Source organism: Cucurbita pepo, chromosome LG02 (assembly GCF_002806865.2).
Source record: "Cucurbita pepo subsp. pepo cultivar mu-cu-16 chromosome LG02, ASM280686v2, whole genome shotgun sequence".
NCBI classification, from domain to species: Eukaryota; Viridiplantae; Streptophyta; class Magnoliopsida; order Cucurbitales; family Cucurbitaceae; genus Cucurbita; species Cucurbita pepo.
The window spans coordinates 2,922,260-2,939,698 of NC_036639.1; the positions used below are offsets into that span (position 1 = coordinate 2,922,260).

Below are 17,439 nucleotides of genomic sequence, written 5' to 3' on the forward strand. Positions count from 1 at the left end.
AGAATATGCCACGTCAGACGGAGACAAATGGCTGCAGTTCAAAAGTGCGAAGTGACGTCAGACTGGTATCCGAGTGGTCAATGAACATGAGGTGGAGGGTGGGTATTTTTGGTGGGAGAAAAAAAAAAATCCTTAAATCCAAAACGGTATGCAGATCCACGGCCAGAAACAAATCATCTGAATCCTCATTAAAACCGACGATCAGGATTTTTTATAAACCAAGGGTAAAAGTGGAAATTAGAAGAAAAGTCTGCAAACGTGGGACAAGTGGGGCCCACGGGTGTATATAAGGAGCTGAGGGACGTGGCTAGAATATTAAAAAAATGGAAATTAGAGGGGCTGAATTGGCATTTGATTGACAGGCTGTACACAGCTGGAAACCAAATTCTGAAAGGCTTCTCCAAACGCAAACCCTCCCCTATTCATTCACAGCCTGTTCGCAACTAATGCTTCTCTCTAAGAACTCTTTCTTCTTCTTCTTCTTCTTCTTCTTCTTCCGTACTTTCTTCTACGAACAGTAATTGCTTCTGCAATTTTGTTGCAGAGTGATTTAATTAAGAGTTCATCCTCGAGGTGGATTTTGATTCGTCTGTACTATTTTTCCCTTTTCTGCACTGCATTCTGAAGCGGAAGAACCGCCGGGGAATCGAGGTTATTGTTCTGGTAATGGTGTTTTTGAGGGTATATTTGCGCCATTTTACACGCATTTCTAGGTTTTGCTTCCATGATTAAGACTCCTTGCTCTGACGGATTCAACTCTCGCTTTCTTTGCGATTTGTTGTTCTTGGTGTGTTGAGTTTTTTTTTTTGTTTGAGTGAAGTGCGGAGGGGCATCCATGGATCCGTGCCCTTTTGTGCGTCTCACTGTTGGAAATCTTGCTCTTAAGGTTCCGGTGGCGTCTAAGCCTACTCGTTCCGTTGTTCATCCTTCTTCGTCTCCTTGCTTTTGTAAAATCAAGTTTAAGAAACTGCCGGTGCAAACCGCCGTTGTGCCGTTTACTGAGAATCAGTTTCCCGATGGTCAGGTTCCGTCAACGGCGGCTACGTTTCATCTCAGTAAGTCTGATCTCGAGAAGCTTGCTGGAAAATCTTTATTCGCTTCGAGACCGTGCCTGAAAATCTCTATCTATAGCGGGCGGAGAGGTACCACTTGCGGCGTCGACTCCGGGAGACTATTAGGTAAAGTATCTGTACCTTTGGTACTGGCGGGAACTGAATCAAAGGTTACAGTATTCCACAATGGGTGGATTTCAGTAGGGAAAGACTCTAAGGGTTCTTGTGCGCAATTCCATTTGAATGTCAAAGCCGAACCCGACCCGAGATTCGTGTTTCAGTTCGATGGTGAACCTGAATGCAGTCCACAGGTGTTCCAGATTCAGGGCAACATTAGACAACCCGTATTCACCTGCAAGTTCAGCTTCAGAACCGGCGACCGGACTCAAAGATCCAGGTTCGTTAAAGTTTTCCCCCCATTCTCCGCCGCTGTTTTCATTCTTTGTCTACTTTTTTCAACTCGTATTCGCCTTTTAGAATCAAACTAGTGTTCTTGTAGCATTATGCTTCAAGCCCTGTTCGTATCCTTTCTCTTTTCTGGTTGCACACGAATTCTTCCTTTCCGCGCGTTCCTAGCTCGTTTTATTAGAATTTGAATGCACTGCGAAACAGCAATGCGTAAAGCTTTGTATTGAATGTACGGTAAAGTTGCTATCAAACTAAGGGTTCTGCTTTACTCTTTCTGTAATGTAAGATTAAGTCCTTAAAAAGGAAACAGACAGGAAATTAAGGTTGTAAATGGGTATAAGAGCATCTTTACTTAATATTCTTCGTCCTCACTCGAATTTTCACCTTGCTCTTACTGTTCTCTGTCCCCTCCGTTGCTAGTTTTGTAATTGTACTTAGAAATTCAGCTGTTTATTCTAACTGGGTTGGGTCCATATTTGGTTGGTTCGTTTCAGATCATTGCCTACAGAATCGAGCAGTTCAAGGGGTTGGCTTAGCTCGTTCGGAAGCGAAAGGGAACGCCCAGGAAAGGAGCGTAAGGGTTGGTCCATCACCGTACACGACCTTTCCGGTTCACCCGTCGCCGCCGCTTCTATGGTCACCCCGTTCGTTGCTTCGCCGGGTTCCGATAGGGTCAGCCGGTCCAACCCAGGATCGTGGCTGATTCTTCGACCAGGCGATGGCACGTGGAAGCCATGGGGTCGACTCGAGGCATGGCGGGAGCGGGGTGGGTCGGACGGTTTAGGCTACCGATTTGAGCTGATGCCGGACACGAACGGAGGGATGAGCGCGGCCGGGATTGTACTAGCGGAGTCGGCTCTAAACACGAACAAGGGAGGGAAGTTCGTGATTGACTTGGGTGGAAGCTCAACGGGGAGATCAACGCCGGTGAACTCAACGTCGCCGGCGTGTAGTCCGAGGAGCAGCGGGGATTATGGGTACGGGCTTTGGCCGTATTGTGTGTATAGAGGGTTTGTGATGGGGGCTAGCATAGAAGGGGAAGGGAAATGCAGCAAGCCGAGAGTGGAAGTGAGCGTGCAGCACGTGAACTGCACAGAAGACGCGGCCGCATTCGTGGCATTGGCAGCGGCCATCGATCTTAGCATGGACGCTTGCAGGCTTTTCTCACAAAGGCTGAGGAAGGAGCTGTGTCAACCGTTGGATTTTCTTGCTTGAGATCATCCAACCCACAGCCTCGTGATGGGGATGGTACTTTTTGTTCTTTGTTTTTGTTTGTTCTTTGAGTCATAATTGAATGCGTTTGGGTTTTTGAGTGGCGCAATTTGTCGACGGCTTTTTATTCCGTCGTGTGGGAGTGATTTGGGGTTCTGCTAACAACCATTTTTACAGGGTTTTTGTACAGTCTGTGAAAGAGAGAGTAGAACAGTCGACAGGGCACTGTTTTTGCTCTTCCCTTTTTCCTTTTTTTAATGGTTGGTGTGTGACATTGTTTGGTGAAGAACAACAAGGGGTTGGCTTCGAAGATGTTGTTCTTGTTGATATATATTCAAATCTGACCATTAATTGACCTTCTTGATCCTTACATTATGGTTTTATCCTTATAATTACAGCATGTTTAGGGATTATGATTAGCTGAAGGAACAAGCGTGGTGTTGTTATTATAAAGAATTTGATTGGGTGGGGATTGATTACAAAGTGGTCACCTTTTTATTTTTATTTGAATAATGTTAGTAGTTGTCTTGTAACAACTCAAGCTTGTCGGCTTTGACTCGTTACGATTGGTCGTTAACTTCAGGATTTTAAAACGGAGAAAGGTTCCCACACCCTTGCTTAGTTCCTCTCTCCAACGGATGTGAGATTTCACAATCCAACCATGTCCTACACACAAATTGTGAGAGTTCACATCGGTTGGAGAGAGGAACGAAACAGTCATTAGAAGGGTGTGAAAAACTCTCCCTAGTAGACACGTTTTGGATAACGATACGTAACGAGCTAAAACGAGCAATATGTACTAATGGTGAATTTAAACTGTTACAAATGATATCAGAGTCTGATACAGGGTGGTGTGTCAGAGGATACGAGCCCACAAGAAAGTAGATGGTGAGATCGAGAGAAAGGGAGGAGGGGGACATTATGATGGAAAGAATGCATAGTTTGTGAGGGACAGGACAAGGAAATGGTCCAAAATAACAGAGCAAGCAATGGTCCAAAAGGTGGCATTATAGGACACATACAATTCCCCACCTCAACCTCTGTCACACACTACCACTATTACCTTTAAACTCACACCCTTCCCCAAATCATACAATACCCTCTCACATTTCGTTCGGTTCACAGTTAACAAAATGAACGATCTAATATGAATTTCATTTATTCTTAGATAATTACAAATTTTGTATCGATAACAATCTAGGGTTAACGATGTTTCATTAATATATTTTAAGTTATTGATAACAATCTTTATACTTTCTTCTATTCAATGACTAAGTTTCTTTGCAATTGAATGTAATTTTAGTCGTACAGAAAGAAAAGGAAAAGATTGACATCCTCTTTTCTTTTTTTACACCATAGTTCAAGCTAAGCAGTGGTAATTCTAAGGATTCTCGAGGGGAAAAATAGAGATGTCTCCTACGTTACCGGTAATATGTAATTTTAGTCAATTTTGTTCGTAGAATAATTTAAATCTCGAACTTTTTAATGGTTGAACTAACTTGGTGGGTAGGGATTGGAAATTAGGTAATTATTTGAATTTGAATTCTTGCGAAGAAGAAGCTAAAAAGTGGAGAGAAAAGTGGCAGGTGGAAATAATGGCTAATTGAATTATATAATAAGGTGGGGTTTAATTTATTTTTTTTAATATAAAAAACGTGGGCCGGTACGTACACCACACCACGCACGTGCTATCTGAATTTTGAACGGAAAGAGAACCAAATGAAATATTTCTCATAAAGGTGCGGAAGTTTATCACTAACAGACGTGTTTTAAAATCGTAGGTACAGCTAAAGCGGACAAAATTTATTAGTAGTGGACAAATAATATCAAAGCTAGACATCAGGATTTGGATTATGAAATCCATGTCGTTTGGGAGGGGAACGAAATATTTTTTATAAAGGTATGTAAATCTCTCCTTAACATAAATGTGTTTTAAAATTGTGAAACTGATGATTATATAAATAACTTGGACAGTTACAAAGTCGAAATTTTATTAGATATAAATTTAAAAATTATGAAATAAACTTATAATTAATTAAAAAAATTATATTATTTTTTTACTGTTTAATGATAATAATAATAATAATAATAAATTTAATTAAGGAGAGATTTAAATGGCGACGAGAATTTAAATTAATTTATTTTCTATACTTTATTGCATCGCTGGTTTTTTATTTTTATTTTTATTTTATTTATTTTTCCCTATTTTGTGAGATCGAGGGCGCGAGCCAGGAGCGACTGGAATTCCTGTAGATCTCAGTGAAATGAAGCTGCTAGGATGGTGGCTGATGCTGGTGGGATCGCTCCGGTTGGCCTCCGTTTGGTTCGGATTCTTCGACATATGGGCGTTGAGGCTCGCCGTCTTCTCCAACACAACCAGTAATCTTTCTCTCTCAGTCATCCATTAATTTAGTTTCTGCAACTCATGTTCAAAATGTGCGTTGTGTTCCTCTCGTATCCAGATGCATGAATCTTGTACTGTTATCTCGTTGATTCTCCCGTGAATATTTGAATTCCATTGAATCACAATTCGTACTACTTCTTTTATTGCGATGACGATGTATTGTCACGGACTGAAGTTCTTGTCCTGTGTTTCGATCCGTGACCAGAGGGCAAAGACCTAAAGATGATATTTCTCCTTCTTCTCCTAGGCAATGCTGAACTCTGTTTGAATATTTCATTGACCAAAAAAGTGTACTAGGGAGAAGGACGAAATTTGTTGCTTCCTTTTTATTGTGATTCTTCGTAGATAGTGAAATTCGTAAATTGGAACCTATATATGAAAGTGTTTTTCCTTGATCATACTAGTATTACCTATAAAATCAATCCACCCTATTAATTCTTAAGCCTGAAAAATGAGCTTACTCAGTTTCTTAGGTTTTGGTTTTGAACCCACTTTTACTTGGTTAATCTAATCTGCCATTCCGCTGCTCATCTAACACACCCAATATCAAGTTTTCTTCAATTTTGGACTTCTGGGATTCTCCATTTCCACTATGATTTCATGCTATGCGTACATCCGTTTTGATTATAAGATTCTAAACAGACGTTTATCAATGAAGGAGACTATTCGAAATGTGACGTATAAGAGGACTGTATACCTGTATACCTTCTCATTTATAAACTTCTATTTCATACTCAAAATTCTCCACAGAGATTTTTATTTACTTTTATTATTAGTTTTTCTTTGCAAAATTGTGTTAGAGGAAAAGCCACCATGGTAGGATATGTCCTGGTGCTGAAGTTTTACTCTCGTCATTTGAATTTGAAGGTGAATGAGTTGGAGATGTGTTTAACTTGCTTCAGTAACCATGCCACAATCAAAATGATGCCATGGCTCCTATTCTTACACAACATGCAATATGCTCAGTAGTAGAGTTTTATTGAACAAAATATTAGTGGAATATTTTCCCCTTCCCTATGTTGCTTATTTTCTATTGTTGTTTGGCTATTATATTATGTTTTAATGAGTGAATGTGTTATCTGGATTTAATGTCATGTTCAATTACTACTTACACTAGAAGCTTAGGCTGTTATATTATAGGAAATTTGTTTATTTAAAGTGTTTCTTAATCTTCTCAGTACGTGTGGATTCAGAACATTCGTGATAACTATTATTAGTTATAGAAGCATAGGCTTTATGTTGAGAAAATCGTTCCTTCTTCTCCTTATGTGTGTGAGCTTATATTTTAGTAAATAGGAAAAAATAACCAGCATGGATTTCAAGCTAGGGTCCCCTATTCTAATATTGCTTTAATTCATCTTTAATTCTAATTTATCTGTCAAGTTAAAGGTCGTGTATCTATTTAAATCATGGCTTAACTTTTGGTGCCAATTCATGTCATTATCTTAGGGCATGCTCAATCCTGACTATTCTGCTCTCTCTTGCTGTCTTTTGTGATAGTGACTGAAGTTCATGGAAGGACATTTGGAGTGTGGACTCTCCTAACTTGCACTCTTTGCATTCTCTGTGCATTCAACCTTGAGAATAAGCCCATTTATTTGGCGACCTTTTTGTCCTTCATCTATGCTTTGGGGCATTTCTTGACCGAACACTTGATATATCATACCATGTCCATCGCGAATCTCACGACCGTTGGCATCTTTGCGGGTATGATTGCTAGATTAAATTCATGACTGATTGGGTTGGATTTGGACTTCATACCCATTGTTCTTATATCCTATTCTCTTCTTGTATTCTTAAGTCCTAAACTAGAACACTAATTTTTTCAGAAGAATTTATCTGAACTGATCCTATATATTGTTATCAGATCTAATACATGACTAATGGAAAGCCTGGTCTTTTTTTTTATGATATATTTTAGCTAGCCATTTCAATCAATATTAGACTGATTTTGTTCCCATTCACGGTATTGCATTTATTCTGAAATATGATATTTGTTAGATGATGCCTTTTTTGTTTGGCCTTTTGTTTTTTACTCCAAAACTTTGATTTAAACGTGAAGATACCTTCATTGATGTTGATCTTTTTGTTAACAGGTACGTCAATAATATGGATGTTGCTCCAGTGGAATGCACACCAGAGAATTCATCCCAAACATTCTTGATGAGGTAGATGCTTGATTTGAATCTGCAGACGAATTTATTTTCTTAGTTTCAGGGTGTTGAATAAACAAAGAACATTTTCTATACTAGATTAGCTTTGGAAACACTGTTGACCTTCAAAACCCTTGTCTTACCTGATACAATTTAGCCGCAGCTTTTGTTCAATGGTAATGCCCTTTTGCTGATGCTGACGGGCTTCCAACTAGTACTGAAAATGGAACTAATTTAGCTGCCATCCCGAAGGAACAAACCATTTGCTTTATGAGGTTTCTTTATTGTAGTCTTTAGTTTTAAGATGGCATTCCTTTTCTGGAAGGCTGTATTCTAGCGTTTTAATGTTTACCGTGATTAATGCTCTTGCAATTTAATTCCTGTGAAAAATTTCTGACATGATCGATCCCCTTTGCTTCTGCTATTCTGTGTTCTTTGAAGCTGACATCCATTTATTTTTACATCTAATGGAGAATTTAGAAATTATATTTCAAACTTGTATTGAATAGTGTTATTAAGACTATAGATTTTGAATGTGTATTAAGGGATTATTAAATAAAGATTAGCCATGATCAGTTTGATAGCAAGGATTTTGCTTTTGTTGGAGGCTCCAACCGCTCAAACCCACTACTAGTAGATATTGTCCGCTTTGACTTGTTACGTATCACTATCAACCTCACGGTTCTAAAATGAGTCTATTAAGGAGAGGTTTTCACACCCTTATAAAGAATGCTTCCTCTCCAAGTGTAGGATCGTATAGTTCCTCTCATTGGTTACTTGTGTTTGTCTACTAGGAAGAGTTTTTTACACCTTTAGAAGCAATGTTTTGTTCCTCTCTCCAATCAATGTTGGATCTCAAAGTTTCTCTTTTTGGTTATACATATTGCTTGTGGGACAACCTTATAAGGAATGTTTTGTTACTCTTTCCCACCAACGTGGATCTCACAGTTTCGGTGGGGACAACAGTGAAGGAATTGGCATGCAGAATTGACAGGTCCTGGCCTCCTTACACAGCATTTCAATGTTTTAGTGCGCTCAAATTGGCATCCAAGTAAAGCCATTCACGCATTCAAAAGGAAATAAACATGCACTTGAATTGAAACCACTTGAATTGAAACCACTCACCTTGGTTGCTACATGATGCAGCAGCTGAGCCTTGCACTTTATTCGGTTGGTCTTGAATTTCAGCCACAATTCTCTTGCGGATCAAATGCAATGGCATGAGAGAACAAGCAAGTGGAAAAACACACGTTTGTGTGCCAAAACAATGTGTCCTACTACTCATCTTCATCATCCTAGAGGCTGGATGGTATCAATGATAAAAGAAAGCAAAATTATACTCTCATTTCACTTCCACTTGCTACAGACTATTCTTTGTGCTTTCTCTGGCACGTACAAGTAGCACTTTTTGTTAAATTCTATGCAAAATGAATGTTTATTGGCGGAAAGTGCCGAAGTAAAAGAGAATACAGTTCTTATCAAAGGAGAGGCTACAGCTTCGAGAGCTAGAGAATTTTTAAAGAATCAATTCAATGCCGCTATTGCTGTATTCAACACCACAAACCTCAAGAATGTGCAAATGCTTCCAAGTCTTTTTAACACAAAACTGGCCTCTTCACTTGTAAACAGTAGGAATCATGAGTCATATTCTGCTACTTTTGCCTTCTTGATGCACAAAGAATACTTTTTGAACTAAACAACATGACTCTGTACCTGATGCTCAAGCCAATTCAGTCTAAGTATAGATGTTATTAGCAACGATCAACCCAGCGCGTAAGCGAGCGTGCTTTCCTTCCAGGGTGTTGTTCGTTTGAGAACTTGAAATTCATTGACAAGAATTCAATTTGTCGCATGCTACAAGATAAAATTGTCAATCATATGTTGGATCACACAGGCGCCATCGGAATTGTCTTTGTACCTATTAACCTGATAGAAACATGTACTTCGAACTTATTAATTGAGAATGATAACAAGGTCTGATCCAAGGATGATGACTTGCTAATTACATCTAGTTCTGTGTTCGCCAGATAAAAATTTTAGGCTGCAGGATGCAAACTTGCCTGAATAGTAAGGTGAGCATTATTCCTTTGTTTACTTTTGTGAAAGTCAACATCGACTCGCTCCCAGCTCACGCTCGATAAACCTTTGATCATTTCTTCTACAATGATTTTAACACAATAATACTACAATGTTAAAGATGGCCAAACTAACAAATTGTAAATTAAGATCTTTGGAAATCATGATCACGAAATCGCAAAAGAAACTTATGAATAAGATAACATGAGACGAACTTATGATACGCAATACAAGAACAGTTGATCTCCAATTGACTGGGAAAGTTTAAACAGTAACTATTAAATGAGTGCTTACCTTCCAAAACAGCTTTCTTGTATCCATTGGCTTCGGCCTCTGATGGCACATATAACTCAGGACTGGAAATTTTTGCCATCTCTACATTTACAATATATGGATATTCACTATCGCCTGATAACCCTTTGAGCTGAAAGGTAAGAACCAGTGAGATAGTAGTTCAAAGTCCACATAGAAAGCTTCATGGGTAATATTCAAAATTACCTTTGGCAACTCTTTGTGACGCCTGATAGAAGATGTACACCATCCAACGACGTCTGTGTATAGTGTTAGGGTTTATATATAAACATAGGGCAATACAACAGTCAATCTGATGAGTTTACTTGAGAGTAGAATCAGTGACTCAGATTATTTTCAATCATCTTGAGTTCAACTATCTTTTTTCAGGAATGTAATGCTTGAGAGCACCTACTCGAAAAATTGGGAAGCATTGAAGAATAAGGTTTTTGGAGAAATTTAGAATTTAGTCTCGATGATTTTAAAAGCTAGAACCCATCTCTATAGTTTGACTATTTATCAAATGTTGGGACTATTTATAAATGTTTTGTCAAACTACAATGATTGTTTATGAGGTTTTATCTTACCATAAGAATGAAATTCTAAATTTTAAAACCATAGGATCTAAATTCTAACCTTTTTCAAACTACAAGGAGGAGAGTTATAATAGAAAAATAGATAAGTAGAGAAATAATGACAGGATACTGTCGTAACGTGCATTAGCATAGGTAACACGTCGCCTAAACGACTGCAAAGCAGATCTGCAGTAGAAAGACCACAATATTATTACAGGTGAAGATGAATTTCTCTAGAAGCAGGCAAGAAATCGTTGTGAACTTGAGCTCAAAAAGAGTGGACTCACAAAAATTTGAGATCTTCACGATCACCAGCCATATGAAAAAGAAGGGGGCATTTTCCACTGTCCTTGTCAATTAAAAATAATTGCCTCCCAGTTCTTCCAAAGAAATATGATGTGCCGACAGCTACTTTTTCCAGGGCATAAAAGCCACAACACATAGGAACCTGAAACGTGAAAAGTGCTTCATAAATTCAAGAGCCACATACATGACTAGAATGCTACAACCTTCAAATTCTAAGATAGATTTACTCAAGCAAAATAATCTATTTCAGAACGAAACCTTCGTTAGAACGAAGAGTTTGATTGTAGTCACTAACGAATCGTCAATGATGCCGAGCACGATCAAATCAAAGGGGAGAATAAATAGTAAAATAGCCTATATTTGGTCACAGTGTATTTTCTAGACAAGATGCAGAAGTTTTGAATTTTTCAGCAATGTCAAATTATGATCAAAGTAGCAGAAGTGACATTTAAGCATATCAAACAAGAGTAGGAAAAAAAACCCATTGATTATTCACCTGTTTATGCCCTCTTGAACCCAGATGTGGGGTCGCACATGTTATAAAATTAATTGGTTCCAGCCCTGCTATTTTTCCTTTAAATTCCTCTTCTTTGCTTTGATCTCTAAGCCCATGTTTGTCATACTCTCCATTAACTTGGACATCTTCTTTTAGTGCATCTTGCTCATAAAGCTTTGCAATGGCATACCTTGCTATCAGTCCGCCTAATGAATGGCATACAAACGAGATCTTTTGGACACTGGAATGTCTCCTGATAACTGACAAAATCTGAATGGAAAACCGAATCAAGGCTTGACATATGAAAAATAAACAAAGAAATATAAACTTAGTTTTGAAAATGATGAAACACCTCTTCTGCTAGTCTTTCTCCCATCACATCAACACCATCAAGAGTCAATGTTGAGTAATTACGTTTACTGCCTGCAAATAACACAAGTATAGTTGATGACATTGTACTCATAAAAGAAGCTTGTTACAAAGTGAACACAAAGGAATTCAGACAAAAACAGGACAACCAGTAGAAAATATGAAAAGGGTAAGCTTCCTTTGCATTGTGTATACTTTAATTGTTGAAATTAAAAGAAGATCACATTGAAAGACTCACAATGAACAACAATATCTTCAGGATACATCTTCAAAAACGCCTCCGCTGCATATTTCCAATCTTTGGCACTGCCAATGCATCACCCAGAAAAGAATAAAAATCGACTATGTAAATACCAAATGGCATGGATTTGTTTACAGTGTAAAGAAAATCCCATTAGCAGTTTGTTATTAATTAGTGTCTTGGAGCAACTGTTCGTTAAAATACTTGGGGCTTAGCTGGTCAACATTCTACAGCTAGAGCTAATACCTACCAGAAGTAGAACAATACGACCCACTATTGATTATAAGATAAGAAACCAATATAGAAACAGTACCCACATAAATGCAAATGAAACACTGAAGAGAATTCATTATAGAGCGATGAATTGGGATTTCAATTGCTTGAATCATAGCAACAACCAAAAGAATCTCAAAGGAAAATGGAGTAACCTGCCAAAGAGACCGTTAACCATTATAAGAAGGTGGGTGGGCTGCGGACGCTCCCCAGAGCCATTGACGACGTCTATATCCAAATTCCCTTCCTCATCGCGTTGTACTCTGAAACATCCGCATCCGAGCATAGGTAAGGAAGACGATACTGTACGATTTCCATTCTTCTTCATCCCATTTCTCGTGTCATTCAAATCTGTTTCTTCTCTCTTCCCATTCTCCAATCGTGCTCTGGTTTCCCCTTGGCTCATAGCCTCATAACTCGGCTTCCCCAATTCGACAGAAGCCATAAGAAAACGTTAGAATCCAAAGAAAACAAGGAGAATCAGCGAAAGAAGAGGAAGAGAAGTCGGCTAAAGCGGCGTCGTCGGTGTTTGAAAACAGAGCAGAATGAAGGCCTTGAATTCTTCCGTCCAAACAAGGTTTTCGTTGAAAGCGGTTGAAGTAGTTATATAGGAAAGTGGTACGACTATTACCACACCGTCTACTCGCAACCCCACCGGCTTACAGTGAAGACCCATTGCCATAGTCCACTGAATCTGCAGGAAGACGAAGATGCAGAGACCACCATTTTCTCTTCCGCCGCCGATCCAGAATTTCCCCGATCTTCACCGCCGCAACCACTCCGACAATTCATTTCCACACATTTCCATACAGCAACTTCGATTTCAAGAAATGGAGTGGCGATTTCGAAGTTGAAGCCAAGCAAGGGTAAATTTGGGAAGCTTTTTGGAAGTGGTGGATCTGTCGGCTCCTCGTTGATCAAGACTAAAATCAAATGGGGCCGCAGAAAAGTAGAAGAAACAGAGCACCGCCCATCTCCATTTCCAACTGTTTGGAATTTCGACCTCACCCACCCTCTTGGTGGGTGACTCAAACATTCGGCAAATTATACTCCGTCCAATAACTTCCCGCCACGTTTCAGATGCACTGAACTCGAAACCAGGTGATCCCAACCCAATAATTATAATATTGCCTTTTTTTTGTTTGGGCCTTTTCAACCTTTTGGTATAAGCTTACGTGAATTTCCTCCTTATCTTTGTTAATTAATTTAAGTTTAATCAATACTTTAATTATTGGTAATTCTCGCACGTGCCATGTCATCCAGTTTGATTAAGGAAATTCCAAACTTTATAATAAACTTTCCGTTAAATAATTAGTTTATATAAAGATTTGAATTTCTGACCTCTAAAAAAGAAATAATATTTTATTATTATTATTATAGCGTGATATATTTAAAGATTTAGGACGATTTTTCTTTGGTAAAAAGTCAACATGACAACTCATTGACTTTCAATGTAAATAAACAATAATAAATTAGGGATATTTTTAATGTCTAAAACTATCCGGTGGGACCCAGCACTATCCTACCTACCCTGCGTCTGCCCCAAAATATATTGATTAGAAAAATAATATTATTATATACAATCAATTTAATTCTAATATTAATTTTAAAAATAACTTTCGAATTATCCGCTAACTATCATTTATTAAAAACATAAAAGATTAAAATTTAACATATGATAGAATATAAAATGAACCAAAAATAAATTGAAGGGGTTTGAATTCAAAATTAGAAGCTTAAAAGACTTTCCCTAGATGAGCTTGTTGGTTTATAACCGTGGGGTTTATAATCAACAAATACTATCTCCATTGATATGAGGCATTTTGGAGAAGTCTAAAACAAAGACACGAGAGTTTATGCTCAAAGTGGACAATATCATACCATTGTGAAAAGTCTGTTCATCTAACAGAGTTGACCAAATTGCTAAATAATTATTATTCTGAACATTCTTGCTAGCCATTTGCACCTCATACTTAGGTAACCAATGGACCCACCAAAGCCATCCTTGAAGCAGCCTAAGAGACGACTCTGAACTGAAAAATAATATCTACAAACAATATGAATCTGGACATGGATTTATGAGATGAAGAGGCTAGATTGACCTGAATCTCTCTCCATTATCTCTCCAAGGAGAGTTGATGAGCTCAACAAGGAGGACAGCTCCCTTTCTCCAACATAGAATTTGAGTTTTGGATTTTAAAAAATGGGGAAACTAGACATTTGAACTAAGATTAGGATTTATGGGTGATTAATTTGAACTGTAGTTCGAATATCCCCGAGTAACTTGTAGCAAAGTTAATCATTTCGGCGACATAAGATGTTGAAGAACATGCCATTAATGAAGAACAGAAACAGATGAAACAAGCTGCCTACCTTAGTAACTACTCCTTATTCAGAACTTTAGGAACTCTGATATACGGCTCATCAAAGACTGGAACTGCGCCAATCATGGCCTCTCTGGGGGTAAACAAAAGAAAAAATGGAGTTAGGACTGAAATTTCCTGCCCAATGTTGTAACAGCACAAGTTGCAAAATAACCAGGTTACCTGTTTTCGAATGTTTCAGAAACATCATCCCGCTGATTGCCACCTTCAGTATCTGTAAATATTAGGAAAATCAGTATGCTGCACTCTAGCTGTTTGTCTTTGTTGAGGAGTTGAGGTGTTTGTCTTTGTTGAGGAGTTGAGGAGGGTTGGAAGAGGAGTCCCATATTGACTAATTAAGAGGTTGTTTATAAGTAAGGAATACATTTTCATTCGTAAGAGGTCTTTGAGGAAGCCAAAAGCAAAGTCATGAGAGCTTACGCTCAAAGTGGACAATATCATGCTATTGTGAAGGGTCGTGATTCCTAACCGTCTTAACTGTCTTGAGGTTTTTAGCATTTTAATAACTTGATAAAATTATGATCCAAAAATCTCCCAGAAAGAAATATAAACATCTGTGGGTGGGGGAGCAGCTTTTTTGGTATCTGAAATCGTAATCAATTATCCTGGCCATGATAGCTCAAGTAAACAGTGCTAAGTTTCGGGTCCTATTGCTGCTATCCCCCTCCACGATATGCTTCATTGCATCACCAGTGTCGTGAGAAGTAGGCAATGCCTCCACATCTTATGATCAGTATTTTCCAATGAAAATAACGATTATGTGATTTAAATTTCCATTTTGAATAGACGTGCGATTTGAAATCAACACTTAACAGTGAGAAACAAGCGAAAGCATGGCTAGAAGAACAGCAAACAAGTTTCAAGATGATTGACAGTAATGAACTCCTAAGAGTTGTTGCATGTACCTGCCCTAATGGAAGGCTCAATGCTTTGAAGATCAACCGCCTGGAGCTGCCCAAACCTAAAACATAATATTATCATATTAAGTTAATAGAAACCACAACAGCCAAGAGAATAAACTTAACCGAATGAACAATTTCATTGGAAGAATGAAAAACTCAAACAGAGAGTTAATAGAACGAACAATTTCATAAAAAGATATATAAATCATGTTCCCAGTGCTTCTATCTCAGCACATAGTCTAAACTCTTGAGTGACTCAACCGACATACAGATATAAGATTTTAATCCAGTCAGTTCTAGCCAGCATCTCAACCTACTACTTTTACTTTTATGAATTTGTTAAAAAAATCTCCAAAATAAAAAAGAGTGTAAAAAAACATTTTGTGGGCATAAGGGGATGGTGCCACAGTGGTGAAGTCACCTCATTAAGTGCAGACTTGGTCTTGCAATCCTGAGCAAGAAGATCTCGACTTGGACAAGCTCAAAAACAGAAATGTGGCTTTAACATCCAAATTGGCGTGCCATTTCTCTCAAAAGAGAAAGAAAAAAAAAATCCCAGATAAACATCATTATTAGCAAATATGGTTAAATGGCTGTTTACATTATTATTGTAACAGAAATGGCTGTAATGTAGGAAGTTTGGAATTTAATTTGTTCAATTTGCTTACCTTGGTGCACTCTTATTTTTCGTAACCATGATTCTATGCTTGCTTTAGTACTAATTGGGCTTGTCCTTTGTAACCCCCTATGATGCACCTTTTGTAACTTTTCACTATTTGAAGAAGAAGAAGAAGAAAGATGCGGATGATTACAACAGTAATCCTAATGTGGAGGGTTCTCTAGATTCCTGAGTTTGATGCTTGCACATTGTTAAGAAATCAACAATGAACACTGGGAGGAAATGGAAGTTTCAAGTATTCAAAATTTCAAAGCAAAACTAGAGATAACAGAACTGCATTAAATGTTCCAATTCGCTCATAAGATCATCGATAACCCCGAAAGTTAATGTAAAACAGGTTATAAAGACAACAACATAATCGCATTTGATCTTGTCACCCTTTCTTCAGCTGAGGGAAGTAAATGTAAATTCATAGAATCTCATTTTACAACCTGCCCCTGAAGAATTCCCCTCAATGTGTAGGACATAAGAGGCAACTGTCTCATAGTAAGTTACCTAGAGGCCAAACACCAACAAATACAATCATCTTTTCAGCCTCACCTAAGATAATAACCAAACATTTACGATAACCAAGTCTGAGTGAAGCCACAGTCGCGGAGGTCACATACTTTGAACAGCATTCTTTTACCCTAAATTTATCTAGATGCCTAATATGTTTCAAGGTCTATCAGTTTCTGTGTGCGTGAGAGAGAGAGAGAGAGAGCGGAGCTTACCAGTCAACAACCTGTCGAATCTTAGGAGCAAATTCTTCAACCTGAAAGCGAGAAGCGGATTTTACTTGAAGAAGAAGAAGATCGAAGAAACAGAAGAAAACATTGATATGGTGAAGGTCTGACATACCTCACTCGGATTGAGGGAAATTCGAGCTGTTTCAGCTAAACGAGGAACATCGGGAGGTTGAAGAGAGGCACGAATTCCAGGAGCAGTCGAACATTTCCGGATTCTGATATTAGAAACAGGAAGCGAATTCAAACTGGTAGAGATGAAGATTTGGGGATTCAACGATGGAAGTGATGAAGCTCCTTTGAGCAAACGCAGAGCTCCACTTGCCATTTCCAAACGCGAAGTTCTCCACTGCGGCTCTATCTTTACATGTATCGTTTTGGAAAAATATCCCCCACAGAATTAAATTATATTTTCTGTTAAATTTCAAATTTTGTCTTTATTCACAAATAAATAAATTTGGTTTTTTACCTTTTAATCTCTCAGAATATAAATTTTATATAAATTGAATTATGTTAAAATATAATATAATTTCTATATTAAAGTCTAGATTTAATTTAATCTCCATAATTTTAAAATAGATTTCGAGTAAAAAAAAAAAAGGAATATTTATAAAATCAAATTGAAATTTAATATATTTTATAGGTCATTGAAAATACTGACATTAATTTTGTACATATAATTTGAAATTAATTATAACTTTCGAATACCTTTTTTCTTATTTGCCCTTTGACATAAATCAAAGTCATCTATTAAAATAAATACGTCAAATGTATTAGAAATGAAATGATCGGTATAGCTCAATTGGTAGAGCAGAGGACTGAAAATCTTCGTGTCACCAGACTACTATTGAAAATAAAGATAATGTATAGGAAATGGCCGGTATAGCTCAATT

General features: G+C 37.8%; 4 protein-coding genes across 8 annotated transcripts; 2 read left to right on the plus strand and 2 right to left on the minus strand.

Annotated features, from left to right (window-relative positions):
* The first annotated feature begins 337 nt into the window (after positions 1-337).
* LOC111789374 lies at positions 338-3,033 on the plus strand. Of its 2 annotated transcripts, XM_023670126.1 has the most exons (3): positions 338-663; positions 821-1,449; positions 1,955-3,033. In XM_023670126.1, the coding sequence occupies exons 2-3, from the start codon at positions 836-838 to the stop codon at positions 2,673-2,675; spliced, it is 1,335 nt and encodes a 444-aa protein (XP_023525894.1). In that variant the 5' UTR covers positions 338-663; positions 821-835; the 3' UTR covers positions 2,676-3,033. The 2 variants fall into 2 exon arrangements, with proteins under 2 accessions (XP_023525894.1, XP_023525893.1); XM_023670125.1 differs by having other exon boundaries at positions 338-1,449.
* Positions 3,034-4,853: 1,820 nt separating this feature from the next.
* LOC111788761 (ergosterol biosynthetic protein 28) lies at positions 4,854-8,202 on the plus strand. Of its 3 annotated transcripts, none has more exons than XM_023669252.1 (4): positions 4,854-5,051; positions 6,577-6,783; positions 7,173-7,244; positions 8,178-8,202. In XM_023669252.1, exons 1-3 carry the CDS (start codon positions 4,937-4,939, stop codon positions 7,238-7,240), a joined length of 390 nt encoding a protein of 129 aa, XP_023525020.1. In that variant the 5' UTR covers positions 4,854-4,936; the 3' UTR covers positions 7,241-7,244; positions 8,178-8,202. The 3 variants fall into 3 exon arrangements, with proteins under 3 accessions (XP_023525020.1, XP_023525019.1, XP_023525018.1); XM_023669251.1 differs by lacking the exon at positions 8,178-8,202 and adding an exon at positions 7,329-7,653; XM_023669250.1 differs by lacking the exon at positions 8,178-8,202 and having other exon boundaries at positions 4,856-5,051; positions 7,173-7,653.
* A 133-nt stretch (positions 8,203-8,335) lies between these two features.
* On the minus strand, positions 8,336-13,023 carry LOC111788760 (putative lipase YDL109C). The gene is made up of 10 exons (XM_023669249.1): positions 12,012-13,023; positions 11,581-11,648; positions 11,326-11,396; positions 10,974-11,243; positions 10,459-10,619; positions 10,302-10,357; positions 9,804-9,856; positions 9,600-9,729; positions 9,290-9,387; positions 8,336-9,155 (listed from the first exon to the last, which is right to left on the minus strand). The coding sequence occupies exons 1-10, from the start codon at positions 12,299-12,301 to the stop codon at positions 9,084-9,086; spliced, it is 1,269 nt and encodes a 422-aa protein (XP_023525017.1). The 5' UTR covers positions 12,302-13,023; the 3' UTR covers positions 8,336-9,083.
* Positions 13,024-13,709: 686 nt separating this feature from the next.
* Positions 13,710-16,923, minus strand: LOC111785465 (glutamyl-tRNA(Gln) amidotransferase subunit C, chloroplastic/mitochondrial). 2 transcript variants are annotated; one of them, XM_023665869.1, is made up of 6 exons: positions 16,662-16,923; positions 16,535-16,575; positions 15,146-15,201; positions 14,403-14,454; positions 14,230-14,313; positions 13,710-13,889 (listed from the first exon to the last, which is right to left on the minus strand). In XM_023665869.1, the coding sequence occupies exons 1-5, from the start codon at positions 16,872-16,874 to the stop codon at positions 14,238-14,240; spliced, it is 438 nt and encodes a 145-aa protein (XP_023521637.1). In that variant the 5' UTR covers positions 16,875-16,923; the 3' UTR covers positions 13,710-13,889; positions 14,230-14,237. The 2 variants fall into 2 exon arrangements, with proteins under 2 accessions (XP_023521637.1, XP_023521629.1); XM_023665861.1 differs by lacking the exon at positions 13,710-13,889 and having other exon boundaries at positions 14,076-14,313.
* Positions 16,924-17,439: the final 516 nt, after the last annotated feature.

Coding starts and splice junctions, on each gene's coding strand:
- LOC111788761 (XM_023669252.1), top strand. CDS start 4,937: ATGAAGCTGCTAGGATGGTGGCTGATGCTGGTGGGATCGCTCCGGTTG. Junction 5,052..6,576: donor CGTCTTCTCCAACACAACCA/GTAATCTTTCTC, acceptor CTTTTGTGATAG/TGACTGAAGTTCATGGAAGG. Junction 6,784..7,172: donor GACCGTTGGCATCTTTGCGG/GTATGATTGCTA, acceptor TTTTGTTAACAG/GTACGTCAATAATATGGATG.
- LOC111785465 (XM_023665869.1), bottom strand. CDS start 16,874: ATGGCAAGTGGAGCTCTGCGTTTGCTCAAAGGAGCTTCATCACTTCCA. Junction 15,202..16,534: donor ATTCGACAGGTTGTTGACTG/GTAAGCTCCGCT, acceptor ATTATGTTTTAG/GTTTGGGCAGCTCCAGGCGG. Junction 14,314..14,402: donor TCTGAAACATTCGAAAACAG/GTAACCTGGTTA, acceptor GTTTACCCCCAG/AGAGGCCATGATTGGCGCAG.
- LOC111788760 (XM_023669249.1), bottom strand. CDS start 12,301: ATGGCTTCTGTCGAATTGGGGAAGCCGAGTTATGAGGCTATGAGCCAA. Junction 9,857..10,301: donor TGCTAATGCACGTTACGACA/GTATCCTGTCAT, acceptor CACTATACACAG/ACGTCGTTGGATGGTGTACA. Junction 9,730..9,803: donor GTCACAAAGAGTTGCCAAAG/GTAATTTTGAAT, acceptor CTTACCTTTCAG/CTCAAAGGGTTATCAGGCGA.
- LOC111789374 (XM_023670125.1), top strand. CDS start 836: ATGGATCCGTGCCCTTTTGTGCGTCTCACTGTTGGAAATCTTGCTCTT. Junction 1,450..1,954: donor GACCGGACTCAAAGATCCAG/GTTCGTTAAAGT, acceptor GGTTCGTTTCAG/ATCATTGCCTACAGAATCGA.